The 17053-nt window shown below is 35.0% G+C and overlaps 1 protein-coding gene across 1 annotated transcript; it reads left to right on the top strand.

Moving 5' to 3' along the window:
* The first annotated feature begins 612 nt into the window (after positions 1–612).
* On the top strand, positions 613–16846 carry snx6 (sorting nexin 6). The gene is made up of 14 exons (XM_073869977.1): positions 613–721; positions 861–911; positions 2812–2916; positions 3013–3123; positions 4109–4233; positions 4311–4438; positions 6400–6488; positions 7234–7339; positions 10975–11050; positions 11503–11542; positions 13064–13154; positions 13822–13977; positions 15804–15889; positions 15996–16846. The coding sequence occupies exons 1-14, from the start codon at positions 716–718 to the stop codon at positions 16047–16049; spliced, it is 1224 nt and encodes a 407-aa protein (XP_073726078.1). The 5' UTR covers positions 613–715; the 3' UTR covers positions 16050–16846.
* Positions 16847–17053: the final 207 nt, after the last annotated feature.

The raw sequence follows: 17053 nt of genomic DNA, 5'->3' as shown, positions 1-17053 counted from the left end.
TCATTGTGCATTAACTACTATTAACAGAGATACAACCTTTGATTTTGTGAAATGTTAAAATTACCACATAACATAATGGGGTGGTTTCCCGGACAGGGATTAGCTCAAGCCAGGACTAGGCCTTAGTTTAATTAGGAAATATAACCAGTTTTAACAAACATCCCTAACTAAAAACATTACTTGTGTGCATTTTAAGGCAAAACAAAGGGAAGTGATGTATTTTAAGATATGTCAGTACAAGTTGTTTTCAGTTTTGACAGCTCTTACTTTTATTTTAGACTATAGTCTAATCCCTGTTTGGGAAACCGCCTCATTATATTATATTATATGTTAATATAATATATATATGTTTTACATATGTAAATATGTTTTATATATATTTTTATTTGTAAAATATTTATGTTGCACCAAACACTACAAACAACAAAAATAAAAAAATAAAAAATACTTATTTTATATAACATTTTGGAAAAAAATATTTATTTAACCACACAGCTTCTTTTAAAACAATTCACAATGTGCTTTACATATATAATATAATATATACTATGCACAAACTAAAAAAACAGGACATTTTCACCATACTTATGCTTTGTGAGGTTGCACTGATCTCAGTTGAACACATGAAGGCTCCACCTCTCCAGATCTCCAGCCTCCCTCCCTCCGTCCCGCACGTCACACGACTCCGCCACATTCATCTCCACCCGCAGGAGCCATGATGGTGGGCGCCTTTCTCTCTTTCACTTTAATTCTCCTTCCACCTCCATCAATTCATCTCGCAATCATCCGACGCGTCGCGTTATATCGCGCGTCAGTTTTCCTGTCGTGCATTCTGACCTCTCTCTGTCTTCTCTCAACAGCAAGAAGGGCTGGACGATGGTCCCGATTTTCTCTCCGAAGAGGACAGAGGAGTAAGTTTTTTTCTCCTTTCTCATTTTGATCCTTCCTTTCTCTCTTTCTCGTGCGTGTTTTGTGTGTTTGTGTCGCGCAACGGACGCGTGGATGACTGCTGGTGTTACCGTGGCCCAGCGCGCGTCCACTTCCTGCTGCCTGCTGCTGGATACACGGACACACAAATACACAACACCCGTGCACGACAATTCACTGGTCTGGTGTCAGTGCTACAAACTAGTCGCTTTTAAAGTTACCACACTGTAACACTTTCAGTCTGCAGGTTTATACATTTGCTTATATGTCTGATTTATTGATAATAGGGCCGTGGGTTATTTTACACAAATTATTATACAGTATTATTCATTCATATGTCATCTGACTGAAATATGTAAAGAAATAAATAGCCTAGATATTGACGGGAGTGAAAGCTTCTCGATGTCAATGTATTATACGTTTATCTTCGCGGTATTTTCGATATATTTTGCTAAATGCACATATTTTTCTAATGACAAACGTTTATAGACAACTTTTAATGATTAAATAATCACTTTCCCTTTAAATAAAATGTATTAAAATGTCAATTTGCACCTCAAAAACAGTATTTTCTATATACATGGTACAAATGGTTAAAGAATATACTTTACAAGTAAACATAAGTAGTCTAACATTTTAATAATGACTGATGTTTATGACAAAATAACATTTGGAAGGCAGTATTTTTTAAATGTAAAAAATGGACAATATTGATTTGTTGAGCTGTAAAAGCTGTAATTTGTATAACTGGTAAATTATCTAATACATATTTGTAATGATTGTGGTTTAATGACAACTAGTAACTGCAAAAAAAAAGACTTAATTACTTAGTATTTTTGTCTTGTTTTTAGTACAAATGTAGAGTTTTGTTGCAAAACGAGATAAATCCATTTTTAACATTTTTGTCAAAACATGTTTATTATTATGTTATCATGTTATTATTTTGTTTTATGGTGCTACTTAGCTGTATTTTTTAGGTTATGAAGGTTTAAACCAAAACAAACCAACTGCAGTTGAATTGATATTCATTGGAATGCACAACCAAAAAACAAGATTTCTGAACCATTAAAAAAACGGATTTATCTCGTTTTGCAATGAAACTCTTCAAATAGTTAAAAATTCTTAAATCAAGATGCATTTTCTTGATGAGCAAAATGTCCGAAGAAAATAAGTATAGTTTTTAGACAAAAATAAACAAATTTAAATGAATTTGTGCTTTAAAAAAAGCAACAAAAAAAAACTAAAAAATCTGCAAATGAGGGTAAGCAAATTTTTCTTGAATTTTTCTTGAGTTTCGTTTTTTTCTTGTTTTTAGCACAAATTCACTCAAATTATATATATTTTTTCTAAAAACAACGTATTTTTCTATATCATAAAAATATAAAATTTAAATTAATTTAGTTTCGTGTGCGCACGTGAAACTTTCGCGTGAGCATGCGAAACTAAACTCGATAGTTTCACGTTTTTTTTTTAACCCAACGTCACCTTAGGGGCTCGGTACAAATTCACTTAAATTTGACATTTTTTGTCTAAAAACTATGTATTTTCTTATATCATTTTGCTCATCGAGAAAATCCATCTTGATTTTAGAATTTTATGATATTTGTACTAAAAACAAGGCAAAAATCTAAGTAATAAAAGTCTTTTTTTTTTGCAGCGTTTATTGACAAAATAATCTCCTTCTAATCCATTAAGAAACTTTTCCTAAGATTTTAAAAGAATTTTTAAAATCTTTAAAAGATGATTTGAATAGTTTGCTATTTTTATTCATTTACATTTATACTTTAGCAGATGCTTTTATCCAAAGCATCTAAAAAATTTTCAGCATTTTCTGTTGACTAAAAATCTGTTTACAGCAATAATAACACACAATGTTGTTTACAGCCAAGGGCAGTGAATGTGGATCTTCAAACTGATGCTACACTACAAGTGGACATTTCAGATGCTTTAAGTGAAAGAGACAAAGTCAAGTTCACCGTCCATACAAAGGTACACGACAGAGACAGTCAGAATTGTGTGTTTGTTATTAAATATATTTTTTTATTTGTATACTTATAGTTTCCTTTCAATTTTCTGATTTCTTAGAGCACTCTTCCTAATTTCAAACAAAATGAATTCTCAGTGGTTAGACAGCACGAAGAGTTTATCTGGCTTCACGACTCCTTTGTGGAAAATGAAGAATATGCCGGTTATATTGTAAGTAGTACTGTGACATCTCTGAGAACTTACAGTAAACGTTTGCTTAGCCATGCATATGAAGTCATAATATGCAACAAAGGCTGGACTGTTAATCGCTGTTTCTAGTTAAATGTTTCCAGTCAGACTTAAATGTCATTCAGATGCTCCAGTCGCCCTTGCCAAGGGTAAAATCATTGCTATAAGCTTCATTTTATTGCAAAGTCTGCATGAGGAATATGACTGCTGTAGTTCAGGTGCAAGAAAAGGGAAATGATATTTGTTATCATGAGCGATTACATTTCCTGTTAAAGTTGTTTTTGAAGCATTTATTTTCCATCAGCAACAAAATAGAAACATAATTCTATATTAGATACATTATTTTATTATTAACACTGCGTTATATAAGTTTATTTAAAAAATTAGAAATCCTAGTTGATATGGAATGAATCAGCTCTCCTGTTTTTTTTTGGTTTTATTGGCTTTTCCATCCATTACAGTACTTCAAGGATCAAATAGGCCTGTCTTTTGCTATCTGATTTAATAGATTTTCAACTGGGATACATTTAATACACACCAAAGAAAGAGACCCGGCGCTGGCAAGCATTCACAGCATCATCAAAACTAGACTGAATTATTTATAGCACTTTGGATTAGGCACAGCGCTGCAAGCGATTGCATTTTGCATTCGGTAAAAATGATTACAAATCCCAGGGATTCACTAGTATTTCCCGCTAAAGGCAAACCAAAGTTTTGGGAATTGTAACATTACTAAGGCCGTTTTCCTGGACAGCATTTAGATTAAGCCAGGACTAGTCCTGCTTTATATTAGGACAGTTTTTACAAAAAACCATACTGGTGTGCATCTTTGCACTGAAATATTTTAAGGTATCTTAGTTTTAGGTTAAGACATCTCAAATAAGCATTTTAGTCTGGGACTATCTTAAGCCCTGTCCGGTAAACCACCCCTAAGAGTCGATGTGGTCATAAAGTATTTTCCCTGTAGATCCCACCCGCTCCTCCGAGGCCGGATTTCGATGCATCTCGGGAGAAACTTCAGAAACTGGGTGAAGGAGAAGGTTCAATGACCAAGGAGGAGTTCACAAAGATGAAGCAGGAACTAGAGGCTGAGTTGACCGTCTTTATGTAGTGACCACAGAGTTCACATCACTCGTGAATGGTAATGATATGGAAATGTGTTGCAGTGAATATTTGGCCATCTTCAAGAAGACCGTGGCCATGCACGAGGTCTTTCTGTGCCGCGTCGCTGCTCATCCCGTCCTGCGCAAAGACTTGAACTTTCATGTTTTCCTAGAGTACAACCAAGACCTGAGTGCCCTGAGAGCATCTTTCTGATCATTGAGCAATTGTGTGTGTATTGTCATATTTTAAAATTCTGTCACGGGCTGCAACATCACATTGATAAACTGGATAATAGTCTTTTATAAAAATAGTTGTCAATTAATGTCATTATCAATCGGTCTGGGATGTCACATGCTCACGCTCCACCATTTGCTTCATACAGCATGAGCTGTGCACTTATAAATTCAGGTGCAAGGTGCTTCGCTTTCATACGTCGCTTATAAAGATGTTTTACTATTTAAAAACTTTTTTTTAAATGAACACTCCACTTTTTTTGAAAATATGCTCATTTTCCAGCTCCCCTAGAGTTAAACATTTGATTTTTACCATTTTGAAATCCAATCAGCTGATCTCCGGGTCTAGCGCTAGCACTTTTAGCATAGCTTAGCATAATCCATTGAATCTGATCATTAGACCATTAGCATTGCCCTCAAAAATGATCAAAGAGTTTGGATATTTTTCCTATTTAAAACTTGACTCTTCTGTAGTAACATCGTGTACTAAGACCGACGGAAAAATAAAAGTTGTGATTTTCTAGGCCGATATGGTTAGGAACAACACTCTCATTCTGGCATAATAATTAAGTAACATGGCTGCAGGAGGCACAATGATTTACGCATTGCCCGAAAATAGTCCCCAGCTATTGAAAGTTACCAAGGGGACTATTTCCGGTGTACCGCCAGACCCGGAGATCGGCTGAATAGATCCTAAAAAGGTAAAAATCAGTTGTTTAACTCTAGGGGAGTTGGAAACTGAGCCTATTTTCCAAAAAAGTGGAGTGTCCCTTTAATATAAAAATTAAAGATTATATTAGTAAAACTCAGTATGTTTACACTTTTTAAAGTACACTTGAATACTCTAATTTAAGGATTTATTTAGCTATAATAAGTGAAAAATCTAATTGAATAGATATTTAGGTTTTTCCCCGATTAATCGTAAAATAATCGTCTGATTAATCGATTATGAAAATGATTGCTTGTTGCAGCCCTTATCACGGTTATACAGTACTGCTGTCTTATCTTTACTGGTTTATATTTTATTACCATCACACATCATTACATACCACCAAAAGCTCTTTGGATCTTGTATTGAAAATGTTTGTTTCCTTGCAAAATAATTAAAATTGTTCAAAATCAAGATTGTTGTTGTGGTCAAACCAGGGATGCATAGCGATTAATCGCGATTAATCTATAGCAGAACAAACGTTTTTGTTTACATCATATATGTGTGTAAACTGTGTATAATAATTATGTATATATTAGGGCTGTCAAAAGATCAATCGCGATTAATCGCATCCAAAACAAAAGTTTGTGTCAACATAACAAATGTGTGTGTACTGTGTGTAAATATTATGTATATATAAAAACACACAGAATAATATATATATTTACGAAAAATTGGTAATATTTATATATAGAATATTTATATTTCTATATTATATAAATTATATAAATGTATATACAGTATATAAATGCAAATATTTCATAAATATATACATGAATGTGTGTGTATTTATATATACATCATATTTACACACAGTACACACACATATGTTATGTAAACACAAACTTTTATTTTGGATGCGATTAATCGCGATTAATCTTTTGACAGCCCTAGTATATATAAAAAATGCACACATGCATGTATAATTTTAAGGAAAAAGTATATTTTATATATAATATAAATTATACATAAATATACAAATGTATATACACATGTAAAGATTTCTTAAATATATTCATGCATGTGTGTGCATTTATCTATACAAAGTTATTATACACAGACACACATATATGACAAAAACAAAAACTTTTATTCAACTATAGATTAATCGCGATTAATCGTTATGCATCCCTAAACCAAATAGACATACAGTGAAAAACGTTGCGTTTTTGTGTTTATTTGACCTTACATTTGTCTAATCCTAGCTGAGTGTACGAGGGAAGAACAAGAAGGAGAAGCTGGAGGACTTCTTTAAGAATGTGGTGAAATCTGCAGATGGAGTTTTGGTGGCTGGAGTGAAGGTCAGTTCAGTTCGGTCTGTGGCCGTCGTTCAATGTCATGTGACTGTTTAATGTGCTTCTGCTTTATAGATCAAAGGAGAAAGAGAGAGGTCGTGACTTAAATCACCTTTCTGAGAAATGATTTACTTTGGCTAATGTTTATGACTCTTATGCATTGAACGCTGGCAAAGATTATACACTGACTCACATCTGACTCAACAGACATTGAAGTGAGGCTGTGAGGGGAATATTTGGGAAGTTTGTCATACTGAAAGAAAAACATATTTTGCACATTGACTTTTTTCATGACAGTGTAATCTAGGGATGCACGTTATTGAAGAAAAATGCAGTATATGATATGTACGAAATTATATTAACATATAAAAAAATTACATTTTGTATGAAGCATCACTCTCTTTATCTCGCCAGTCTCTCTGCTATCTGCATCAACCAAAACTTTTGACTATATGCAACTTTTTGAAGTATTATATAAGAAATTATATAGTTATTGTCAACCATTGCTATATATAGTGATATGCACATTTACAATATTGCTAAACATTTGGTATATCTTGTTGCCCTAACATGAACTCTTCTCTCCAAACGACTGTAATCTATAACATTTTTGTTGTTCTATTCAAAATATTCGTATTAATTAACGTATATGTTATTTTAATTATAATGTTAATTTGTTGTATTGTGTGTATTTGTGCCACTAAAATTTGAAAGAAGATTGATCCTAATTTTTTTGTTTTTCAAATCCAAGGATGTGGATGATTTCTTTGAACATGAGAAGACATTCCTCTTAGAATACCACAACCGCGTCAAAGACTCCTCTGCCAAATCTGATCGAATGATCAAGTCTCACAAAAGTAAGTTTCTGTTTTCTTAAAGATGTTATGTGCGTTTTAGCAGCATCTAGTGGTGAGATTGCGAATTGCAACCAACCTCAATTTCGAAACACAATGAGAAGCTAGTACGGTAGACAAACATGTCGCCATCTGAGACAACGTAGGGACAAAACATGCTCTGTAGAACAGTTTATCCATTTAGGGCAACTGTAGAAACATAGTGCTGTAAAAATACGACTTTCATGTAAGTGGACCCGCGGTTTTCGTAGATAAAAACTTCTCATTCTAAGGTAATAAAAACAATACAATTCATTTTGTAAAGTCTTTATACACTGCTGATATTATAGTAATGTATACTGTATTGCATTTCTGTTAATATATCCTCCGAAAAGTTACACATTGCACCTTTAACTCTTTCCCAACAGCGTTTTTTTTTTAAGTTGCCAGCCAGCGGCAGACTTTGTTATGATTTTCATAAAAGTTATGGGAAGTTATATTCTTTCATAAAAGAATATGGGAAGGTTTCTTCAAAAATACAAACTTTCGAGCAAAATGCGTTTGAGCGTTTTTGTGAACTTTTGATAAATATCAGATTCAGAGCGATGATCAAAACATATATGGGGTTTGAACTGTTTGCCTTAAAGCAACACTAAAGAGTTTTTTACCTTAAAATAACGTTTCCAAAAAAGTTTCAGTCGTTCATCCACTCGAAACTTTGCAGCCCTCTATCGACCAAAACCGCACTAAAGAAGTTTCCAACCGTTGGGTCGCGGTACTGTAGTTCGAGTAAAAACTACAAAAACTTGCTTCACGGCAGACCTACAATCCAATCAGAGCCAGCTTTGCTGCAGTAGGCTAAATTATTTACGACAGTGGTAATGGACAATTCCACTTCCAACCTGTAGGGGGAGCAAAGAGCAAAAACTCTTTTGTGTTACTTTAATACTTCTGGGTTTTATAAGTTGGGTAAGAGCGCCATCTGGTTGATTATAGAGGAAATACGGATTGCCGTAAAAACTCGTCATTGGCAGGGAAGTGTTTTCTCTTATTTGACGAGTGAACTTGGTGTCAATGGTGGGTAAAGATGTAACTGTGCCACTAGGGGTAAATCTTTACTTGAGAAACATTTACTTTTTATATCCATGTAGTTTCAATGATATAGCAAGGTCAACGAAGTAACCATTATCTGTGATATTATCTGCAAGACGTCACAGATGATGTTAAAAAGCTTTCTACACTAGTTTAATATTCAGAGATGATAATTTGTGTGTGATTCTTGGTATGATTGTCCTTGTATTGCTTTGTTGTGCTTTCAAAACATTGCTTTGCTTTTATTAACATCCTGACTGACTCAACACAGCAATAATGGTTTTGCCGATGGTGCAGTTAGGGGTGGGACTGTTTGTTTATTCAGTTAATGATGATGGGTGGAGAAACCTGTTTGCCATTAGTAAAATATTTTTGCATTATTAATTCAGTTTTGTTGACACTAGTGGTGTAGAAATAAACGGAAATTGAAGGTGGTGATTATGCTGTATGGGTGATTCTCACGAAAACTTGGTTTTAAAAATGTCAAGCATGAAAATGTAAAAATTGCTTAAATTTACTTTTTTCCCACCAGACATTGAAAAACAAAGTCTGGAGTAAATGGGAACATTAATTTAAAAACTTTTACTTATCATTTAACACTTTTTGTAACATAATTTAAAAAATTTGTCCTAAAAAATCTCATTACCGCAACAGTCAGAAAACATCAACACTGACATATTTTCAAAATGACATGACAAACCTGAAAGAACATAATTTGGAGATTCTGCACATGCATTTAAAATCAAAGTATTATGCTTCTATTAATTAAATTAACATTTAATAAGCATCTGTTGCGGTAATGATAATCAAAATGTCGTGTAAGCATTCTGACAAGACAATATTTCAAATTAACTGTAAAAAAATGATCTTACCTGGTAGCCATTTTGAAGTAACTGGTTCATGTGCTTGGTCACTCAAAATCAAACTTTATTAAAATTCTGTATGTGTGCTTAAACTGTTCTCAAAAAGTGTTGCGGAGGATGAGAACATCAGGCATGGACACATTTTTTTCTTCATTATTATTATACACGAATATTCAGTAAATATTTTTTCTGTCATCTAAAGTAGTCTAGCAAAACATCCATTTATTTTTTTTCTTAATATTTTTGTGTTAATTTGATTGAATTACAACATAACGCATGTTCAAACACAGCTGGACACATTGCGGTAATGAGAATTTCAGCAGAAAATGAGATAAAATTTACAATGATAAATTCTTATGTTGAAATCACACATTGTGCAAGGTAGAACACAGTATTGTGTTAATTCTGATGCTTTTTAATGTTACTATATTACACATTTTAAAGCTAAAATCATTAGTGCCGTGGTGCTTCAATGGTTTCATGAGAATCAGCCGTATAGTAGGCCTGGGTGATATTCACCTAATTGCATATCTTGGTAATTTTGGGATGACTGGCTGGCAACATAATATAAAATATATATCAGTATTTTTAACAAAGTGCAATAAATGCTTGCATGCAAATCGAAGCCTTGTGAGATGTCACAAACACCTTTATTAAAACGGCGTATAATGAAAATAAAATCTTGAGAATGTACACTAGCACACCATGTGAGCTGGTCGGAAAGCTCACGTCTGACCTCAGTGTACATTTCTGGCAGAGCTTCTGTTGCAAAGACGGGTCATCAGACCAAATCGGTTTTATGCTGTATACCGCTTGTAAAAAAAAAAACTGATATATTACCAAAACTCAATATCCCGACCAGCCCTAGTGTATAGTGGGACACTTGTGTTAATTGTCAGGAAGCCACACAGACGTCAGGCAACCAAATGGGTCTTTAAACAGTGATTTTAATGGTCTTTGTGGGAAATTGTATTTATCTGGTGACATAGGCTGTCAAACAATTAATCACGATTAATTGCATAGAAAATAAAAGTTTGTATTTGCATAATATACGTGTGTGTACTGTGTGTAATTATTATGTACATATAAATACACTCACACATACAGGTATATATACTTAGGAAAAAATGTGTTTATATATGTTTTATATATATATATATATATATATATATATATATATATATATATATATATATATATATATATATATATATATTTATTTATTTATTTATTTATTTATTTATTTTACAATAAAATATATAAAAATATAATAAAAAGTAAATATATATTGCTTTGTAATTGTTTCCTAAATGCATAAATAAATGTGTGTATATTTATATATATACATAATAATTAACTTTTTTGTATGCGATTAATGGTGATTAATCACTTGACAGCCCTACTAACTATTTTGCTAATATGTAAATAATAATCTGAATAATATACCACAAGTTTAATTCTTCTGGACTACAATTTAATTCAGAAATGTGTTCACCTTCTCCATTAATGAAATTGCTTTTCCTGGCAGTTTTGAGCCAAATGTTTTTCTTTTTTTGCATGAGTCTTATTGTCACAACACTAAAACATGATATGTAGTGCGTTACGCTACAGCAGTGAATGTGTGAAGCTGTGAAATCAGGAGCTCTGAAGTCTTTTAAAGCGATACATCAATCATTCAGAGATCTAACGGTCCATCTGTTTTAGATGCTGCCGATGACATCAACAGAATCGCCTCCACTCTTTACACTTTAGGAACCCAAGACTCCACAGATCTGTGCAAGTACGTTCCTCTAGATTTGGTCTATATGTGACCCTGGACCACAAACCGGTCATGAGTCGCGTGGGTATACTTGTAGCAATAGCCAACAATACATTTTATGGGTCAGAATTATTGTTTTTTATGCCAAAAATCATTTAAGTGAAGATCATGTTTCATGAAGATATTTTGTACATTTCCTACTTTAAATGTATTTATCATAATTATGACAACTTTAAAGGTGATTTTCTGCACCCTCGGATTCCAGATTTTCAAATAGTTGTATCTCGGCCAAATATTGTCCTATCTTAACAAACCATACATCAATGGAAAGCTTATTTATTTTAATTTAAAAAAAGAATAACCCTTATGACTTGTTATGTGATGGTCCAGGGTCACATATAGTCCTGTTTGTTCAGTTAATAAAGTCATAGGTTTGTTTTACACTCACGTTCTGTTATATTACCGTTTAACAGATTTTTCCTGAAAGTATCGGAGCTTTTCGAGAAAACGAGGGTAAGTTAAAAACAAAATATGAAAATGTTATAAGGAACTTCGACTATAAAAACTTGTATGCTTTAATACTTTAAAGGAACACGCCCAGATTTTGGGAATTTAGCTTATTCGCCGTATTCCCCCAGAGTTAGATAAGTCCATACATACCTTTCGCATCTTCGTGCGTGCTGTGGCTCTGTCTGACGCAGCCCCCGCTAGCTTAGCTTAGCACAAAGACTGGAAGTGAACGGCTCCACCTAGCAAACTGCTTCCAACAAGCGACAAAACAACGCAATCATTTTCCTATCCATATGCCGTGACCTGTAAAGTCACACCGTGTACAAATAACTAGGTGATATGAGACACAGCGATCTTTTAACAGTATACATACTGGGAACTATATTCTCAGAAGGCAAAGCACTGCTACACTTTGTGCTAAGCTAAGCTAGCGGGGGCTGCGTCAGACAGAGTAACAGCATGCGCGGAGATGAGAGGGGTATGTGTGGACTTGTCTGGCTCTGCGGGATGTGGTGAATGGGCTGGATTCCCAAAATCTGGGCGTGTCCCTTTTTAGGCGGTTTCCCGGATGGGGTTTAGATCAGTTGAGGACCAGGCTTTAGTAATATTAGGTCATTTAAGTAATTTCTACAAATTAAGTTTATTTAAGTTTCGGGAGGAGCATGGTCATGTAATCCGACCAATCAGCGCGAAGAGTGCCTATAAATTGAAGACTTTACTGATTGATGTTCACTATGTTTATGTTTGTTTTGGATTGCTACCTTTTGACACCATGTATTGTGAGGTAAATAACATTGTGGCCTCAGAGAAAATATATATATTTTTAAACGTTTATTAAAACTTTGAGATTTGTACTGTTTTTAATTTACCATTACTATAGCCACTCCCAGTATTAATCTGTTTGAGCATACATGTGTTTATATTCAGGTACCTTTTAAAAATGATTCATATGTGAATGTAACTGCTTCACTTGATAAACTTGATATGGTTGTAAATGTTTTTCTCAGCATGTTTTTACATTAAAGTGGACATATCATGAAAATCTGACTTTTTCCATGTTTAAGTGCTTTAATTGGGACCCCAGTGCTTCTATCAACCTAGAAAATGTGAAAAAGATCAACCCAGTCACTTAGTTTTGGTAAACCATTTTCTGCAAGCATGTGAAAAAATAGATCATTGAAAATTGGTCCCCTTGTGATGTCGGAAGGGGATAATACCGCCCTTTAATCTGTACTATCCAACCACAACACTGCCATTTAGCGCAAAGATCAGCTCATTTGCATTTTAAAGGACACACCCAAAAACGGCACATTTTTGCTCACACCTGCTATGCTATAATAAATTATCTATATGGTATTTTGAGCTAAATCTTCACATATGTACACTGAATACATCGAAGATTTATTTGACATCTTAAAAAAGTCTTGTGAAATGTCCCCTTTAACAGAAAGCACAATGTGATGAATCAGATGTTACCTTTTCCTCTTAGTTTGTCAATAGATGTGTCTAATGTTTTCTGTTTAGAAAATTGAAGCACGCGTGGCGGCCGATGAGGACTTGAAACTTGCCGACTTGTTGAAGTACTACCTCAGAGAGTCGCAAGCTGCCAAGGATCGGTTATGCCCTTCAGTCACAATGTTAAACTGGGATGCAATGGTGAAATATTAACTGTACATTAGTGGCGGCCGGTGACTTCTTTTTTCGAGGGTGCTTCATGCGAAGTTCGTCACAACATGTATGTAGCCCATCATGTGTGTGGTTTGTAATTTCAAAATATGTGTTCGGCGTGTTGAGTGATCCTATGTGCATCATGTGTCTTGTCAAAATAAGTGCCTGCTGCAGACGCGTCTAAAGGTTTTATGATAAAAGAGATGCTCGCGTTGCCAGATACTCGCATAATCTCATGCATAATCACAGTTTACTGTTAAGGGAGTGTCTTGCGTGTATTTTGTGAACGTGAGAGTCTCTTTTATCATACATGTTTTTGACACGTGTGCAGCAGGCACTTATTTTGACAAAACACGTGATGCACATGGTTCACATGACGCAACAAACACATATTTCGAGTTAGTGCCCCTATAGAAGAGCAGTCACGAGCCACCACTGCTGTACATCATGGTTGCTTTGAACGATAACCTCTTTAAGCTTTAAGGTTTAGTATTACACATTGATATTGATCTTTTCTAGCCGTGGTTTGATCTTCTGCCATTAACAATGTTTGCTACAGTTGTAAGTGGGATGCTTGCTGAAACGGTGTAAAACTGTATTATCTCCACAGGATCTTCTGTACAGACGAGGAAGGGCATTAGTTGATTACGAGAACGCTAATAAAGCTCTGGACAAAGCGCGAGCTAAAAACAAAGACGTTCTCCAAGCAGAAACCACACAGCAAGTGTGCTGTCAGAAGTTTGAGAAAATTTCTGAATCTGCCAAACAAGGTATTTCACTTGTTTTCTAGTTAGTAAGAAGAAGCAACCTTATCTGCTATTCACGTTTTTAGTTGTATTGTACATGATCTCTTATTTTTCATGCCTTACCACCTGCCATTAAGTGATAAAAAATGCTTTTTACCATGAATGTCTTATCTATAAATTTAAAGGAATAGTTCACCTAAAAAAGAAAATACGGCTACGCCGTTGGATGTATGCTCAACTACAATGAGGAAAATACGTATTTGAACACCCTGCTATTTTGCAAGTTCTCCCACTTCGAAATCACGGAGGGGTCTGAAATTGTCATCGTAGGTGCATGTCCACTGTGAGAGACAGAATCGAGACAAGGAATTCAGAAATCGCAATGTGTGTTTTTTGAGACTGTTTATTTGTATGATACAACTGCAAATAAGTATTTGAACACCTGTCTATCAGCTAGAATTCTGACCCTCAAAGACCTGTTAGTCTGCCTTTAAAATTTCCATCTCCACTCCATTTATTATCCTAAATTAGATGCACCTGTTTGAGGTCACTAGCTGCATAAAGACACCGGTCCACCCCATACAATCAGTAAGAATCCAACTACTAACATGGCCAAGACCAAAGAGCTGTCCAAAGACACTAGAGACAAAATTGTACACCTCCACAAGGCTGGAAAGGGCTACGGGGAAATTGCCAAACAGCTTTGTGAAAAAAGGTCCACTGTTGGAGCAATCATTCGAAAAAGGAAGAAGCTAAACATGACTGTCAATCTCTCTCGGACTGGGGCTCCATGCAAGATCTCACCTTGTGGGGTCTCAATGATCCTAAGAAAGGTAAGAAATCAGCCCAGAACTACACGGGAGGAGCTGGTCAATGACCTGAAAAGAGCTGGGACTACCGTTTCCAAGGTTAATGTTGGTAATACACTAAGACATCATGGTTTGAAATCATGCATGGCACGGAAGGTTCCCCTGCTTAAACCAGCACATGTCCAGGCCCGTTTTAAGTTTGCCAATGACCATTTGGATGATCCAGAGGAGTCATGGGACAAACTAAGTCATGTGGTCAGATGAGACCAAAATAAAGAATGATGAGTACCATCCCAAGAACACCATCAGAGCATTGAAGATGGGTCAAGGCTGGGTCTTCCAACATGACAATGACCCGAAGCACACCGCCAGGATAACCAAGGAGTGGCTCTGTAAGAAGCATATCAAGGTTCTGGTGTGGCCTAGCCAGTCTCCAGACCTAAATCCAATAGAGAATCTTTGGTGGGAGCTTAAACTCCATGTTTCTCAGTGACAGGCCAGAAACCTGACTGATCTAGAGAAGATCTGTGTGGAGAATTGGGCCAAAATCCCTCCTGCAGTGTGTGCAAACCTGGTGAAAAACTACAGGAAACATTTGACCTCTGTAATTGCAAACAAAGGCTACTGTACCAAATATTAACAATGACTTTCTCAGGTGTTCAGATACTTATTTGCAGCTGTATCATACAAATAAATAGTTTAAAATCATACTTTGTGATTTCTGGATATTTTTTAGATTATGTCTCTCACAGTGGACATGCACCTACGGTGACAATTTCAAACCCCTCCATGATTTGTAAGTGGGAGAACTTGCAAAATAGCAGGGTGTTCAAATACTTATTTTCCTCACTGTATAATGATGGAGAAGATACCAATATTCCCCTCTCTGCCCGTGTATGGATTAACTGGTTCTCACCATGAATATAGCAATAGATGCTGGAATGGCGTAAAGAATAAATAAAGAAGAAAATGTATAACTTTTGATCACAAAATTTTTCTGGTTTTCCCTAATTTTTTATCCACTGTTTTTTTTTTACTCAGAACTGGTAGATTTCAAGACAAGACGAGTAGCAGCATTCAGAAAGAACTTGGTGGAACTGGCTGAGCTGGAACTTAAACATGCCAAGGTAACATTATCCATTTAAATAATGTCAAATATATCCTTTAATTATTTATTCGTGATTTTCACAGTCTGTTTTGGCCTCTCTCGCTCTCTCCTTTCTCTCTCTCCAGGGGAATCTACAATTGCTGCAGAGCTGCTTGGGCGTTCTGAAAGGAGACACTTAGATCCTTAAACCAGGGTTCTCCGAATAGGGCTTTCCCTGCTTTGGTCTCGTCTTCATTCAGAGGATGGAGGAGAGAACATACCTGGGGTCAGTTTGTCTGAAGAGACGTCTGTACTTACCACTACCAGAGACACCATACTCCCTCCACAACCCCCCTTAAAGTGAGGCAGTCCACTGTGGAAGATCACCCGATCAACACAGCACAAGATATACGACTTCATTTAATCACAGACTTTTAACTTTTAATCGATTCTTGGGATTTGCTACGGCATTACAAATTTGTTTTGTCCAGTTTGTTTTATTTTGTTCGTTTTGTTTGGCTTGTTTCGTTTTTTCCTGTCGTAATCTTTGAAGTTAGTTTCGGTGATCTATGTGTGGATGCTGCTCGGATATCTTGTTCAAGTTGAGCTGATTGTTATTACAATTAAAGTGTATGGTCACTCAAAGCCTTGTATATGTTTGTGTTAGTTTCACCATATAGCTATCGATTGGCGACTAATTTTCTGCTAAGCAGTTTTTGTTTGTTTGTTTATTCCTATTTTCCATTCCAAACAAAATAATGCTTCAGTATGTTTGCCTTAAAATGTAGATTGATACGATATTGTTAAAAGAAATCATACATGGATGCATTTTTTTCTTCTGAATTTTTTTAAGTGCACTGTATATGATTGTTGTTTTTCACAATATGTGACCAAAGCTTCCATTTATTCAGATGGAGGAATGCTTACATAAACTGGTAATAATGATTAAAATGATCATGAAAATAACTATAAAAAAATAAATAAATGATGCTGTTTACTTTGAGATTTTATTTTAACATATATGTTTCGAAACAAAAAATGGTTCAATTGTTGACCAAAATTGTTTTCATATACAGTATGCGAATCATTTAATTATTATTGCAGTATTATGCAATTATTGTAAACAACATGGATTTACGGTTGTATGAATATAAGCTCTGAAAAAAATCTACTCGTTACTCATAATTCAATAATATTTATAATG

The sequence above is a fragment of the Misgurnus anguillicaudatus genome, chromosome 7 (genome assembly GCF_027580225.2).
Source record: "Misgurnus anguillicaudatus chromosome 7, ASM2758022v2, whole genome shotgun sequence".
Classification (NCBI taxonomy): Eukaryota; Metazoa; Chordata; class Actinopteri; order Cypriniformes; family Cobitidae; genus Misgurnus; species Misgurnus anguillicaudatus.
Note: the sequence above shows the minus strand (reverse complement) of the source record. Positions and strands in the feature narration are given on the sequence as shown.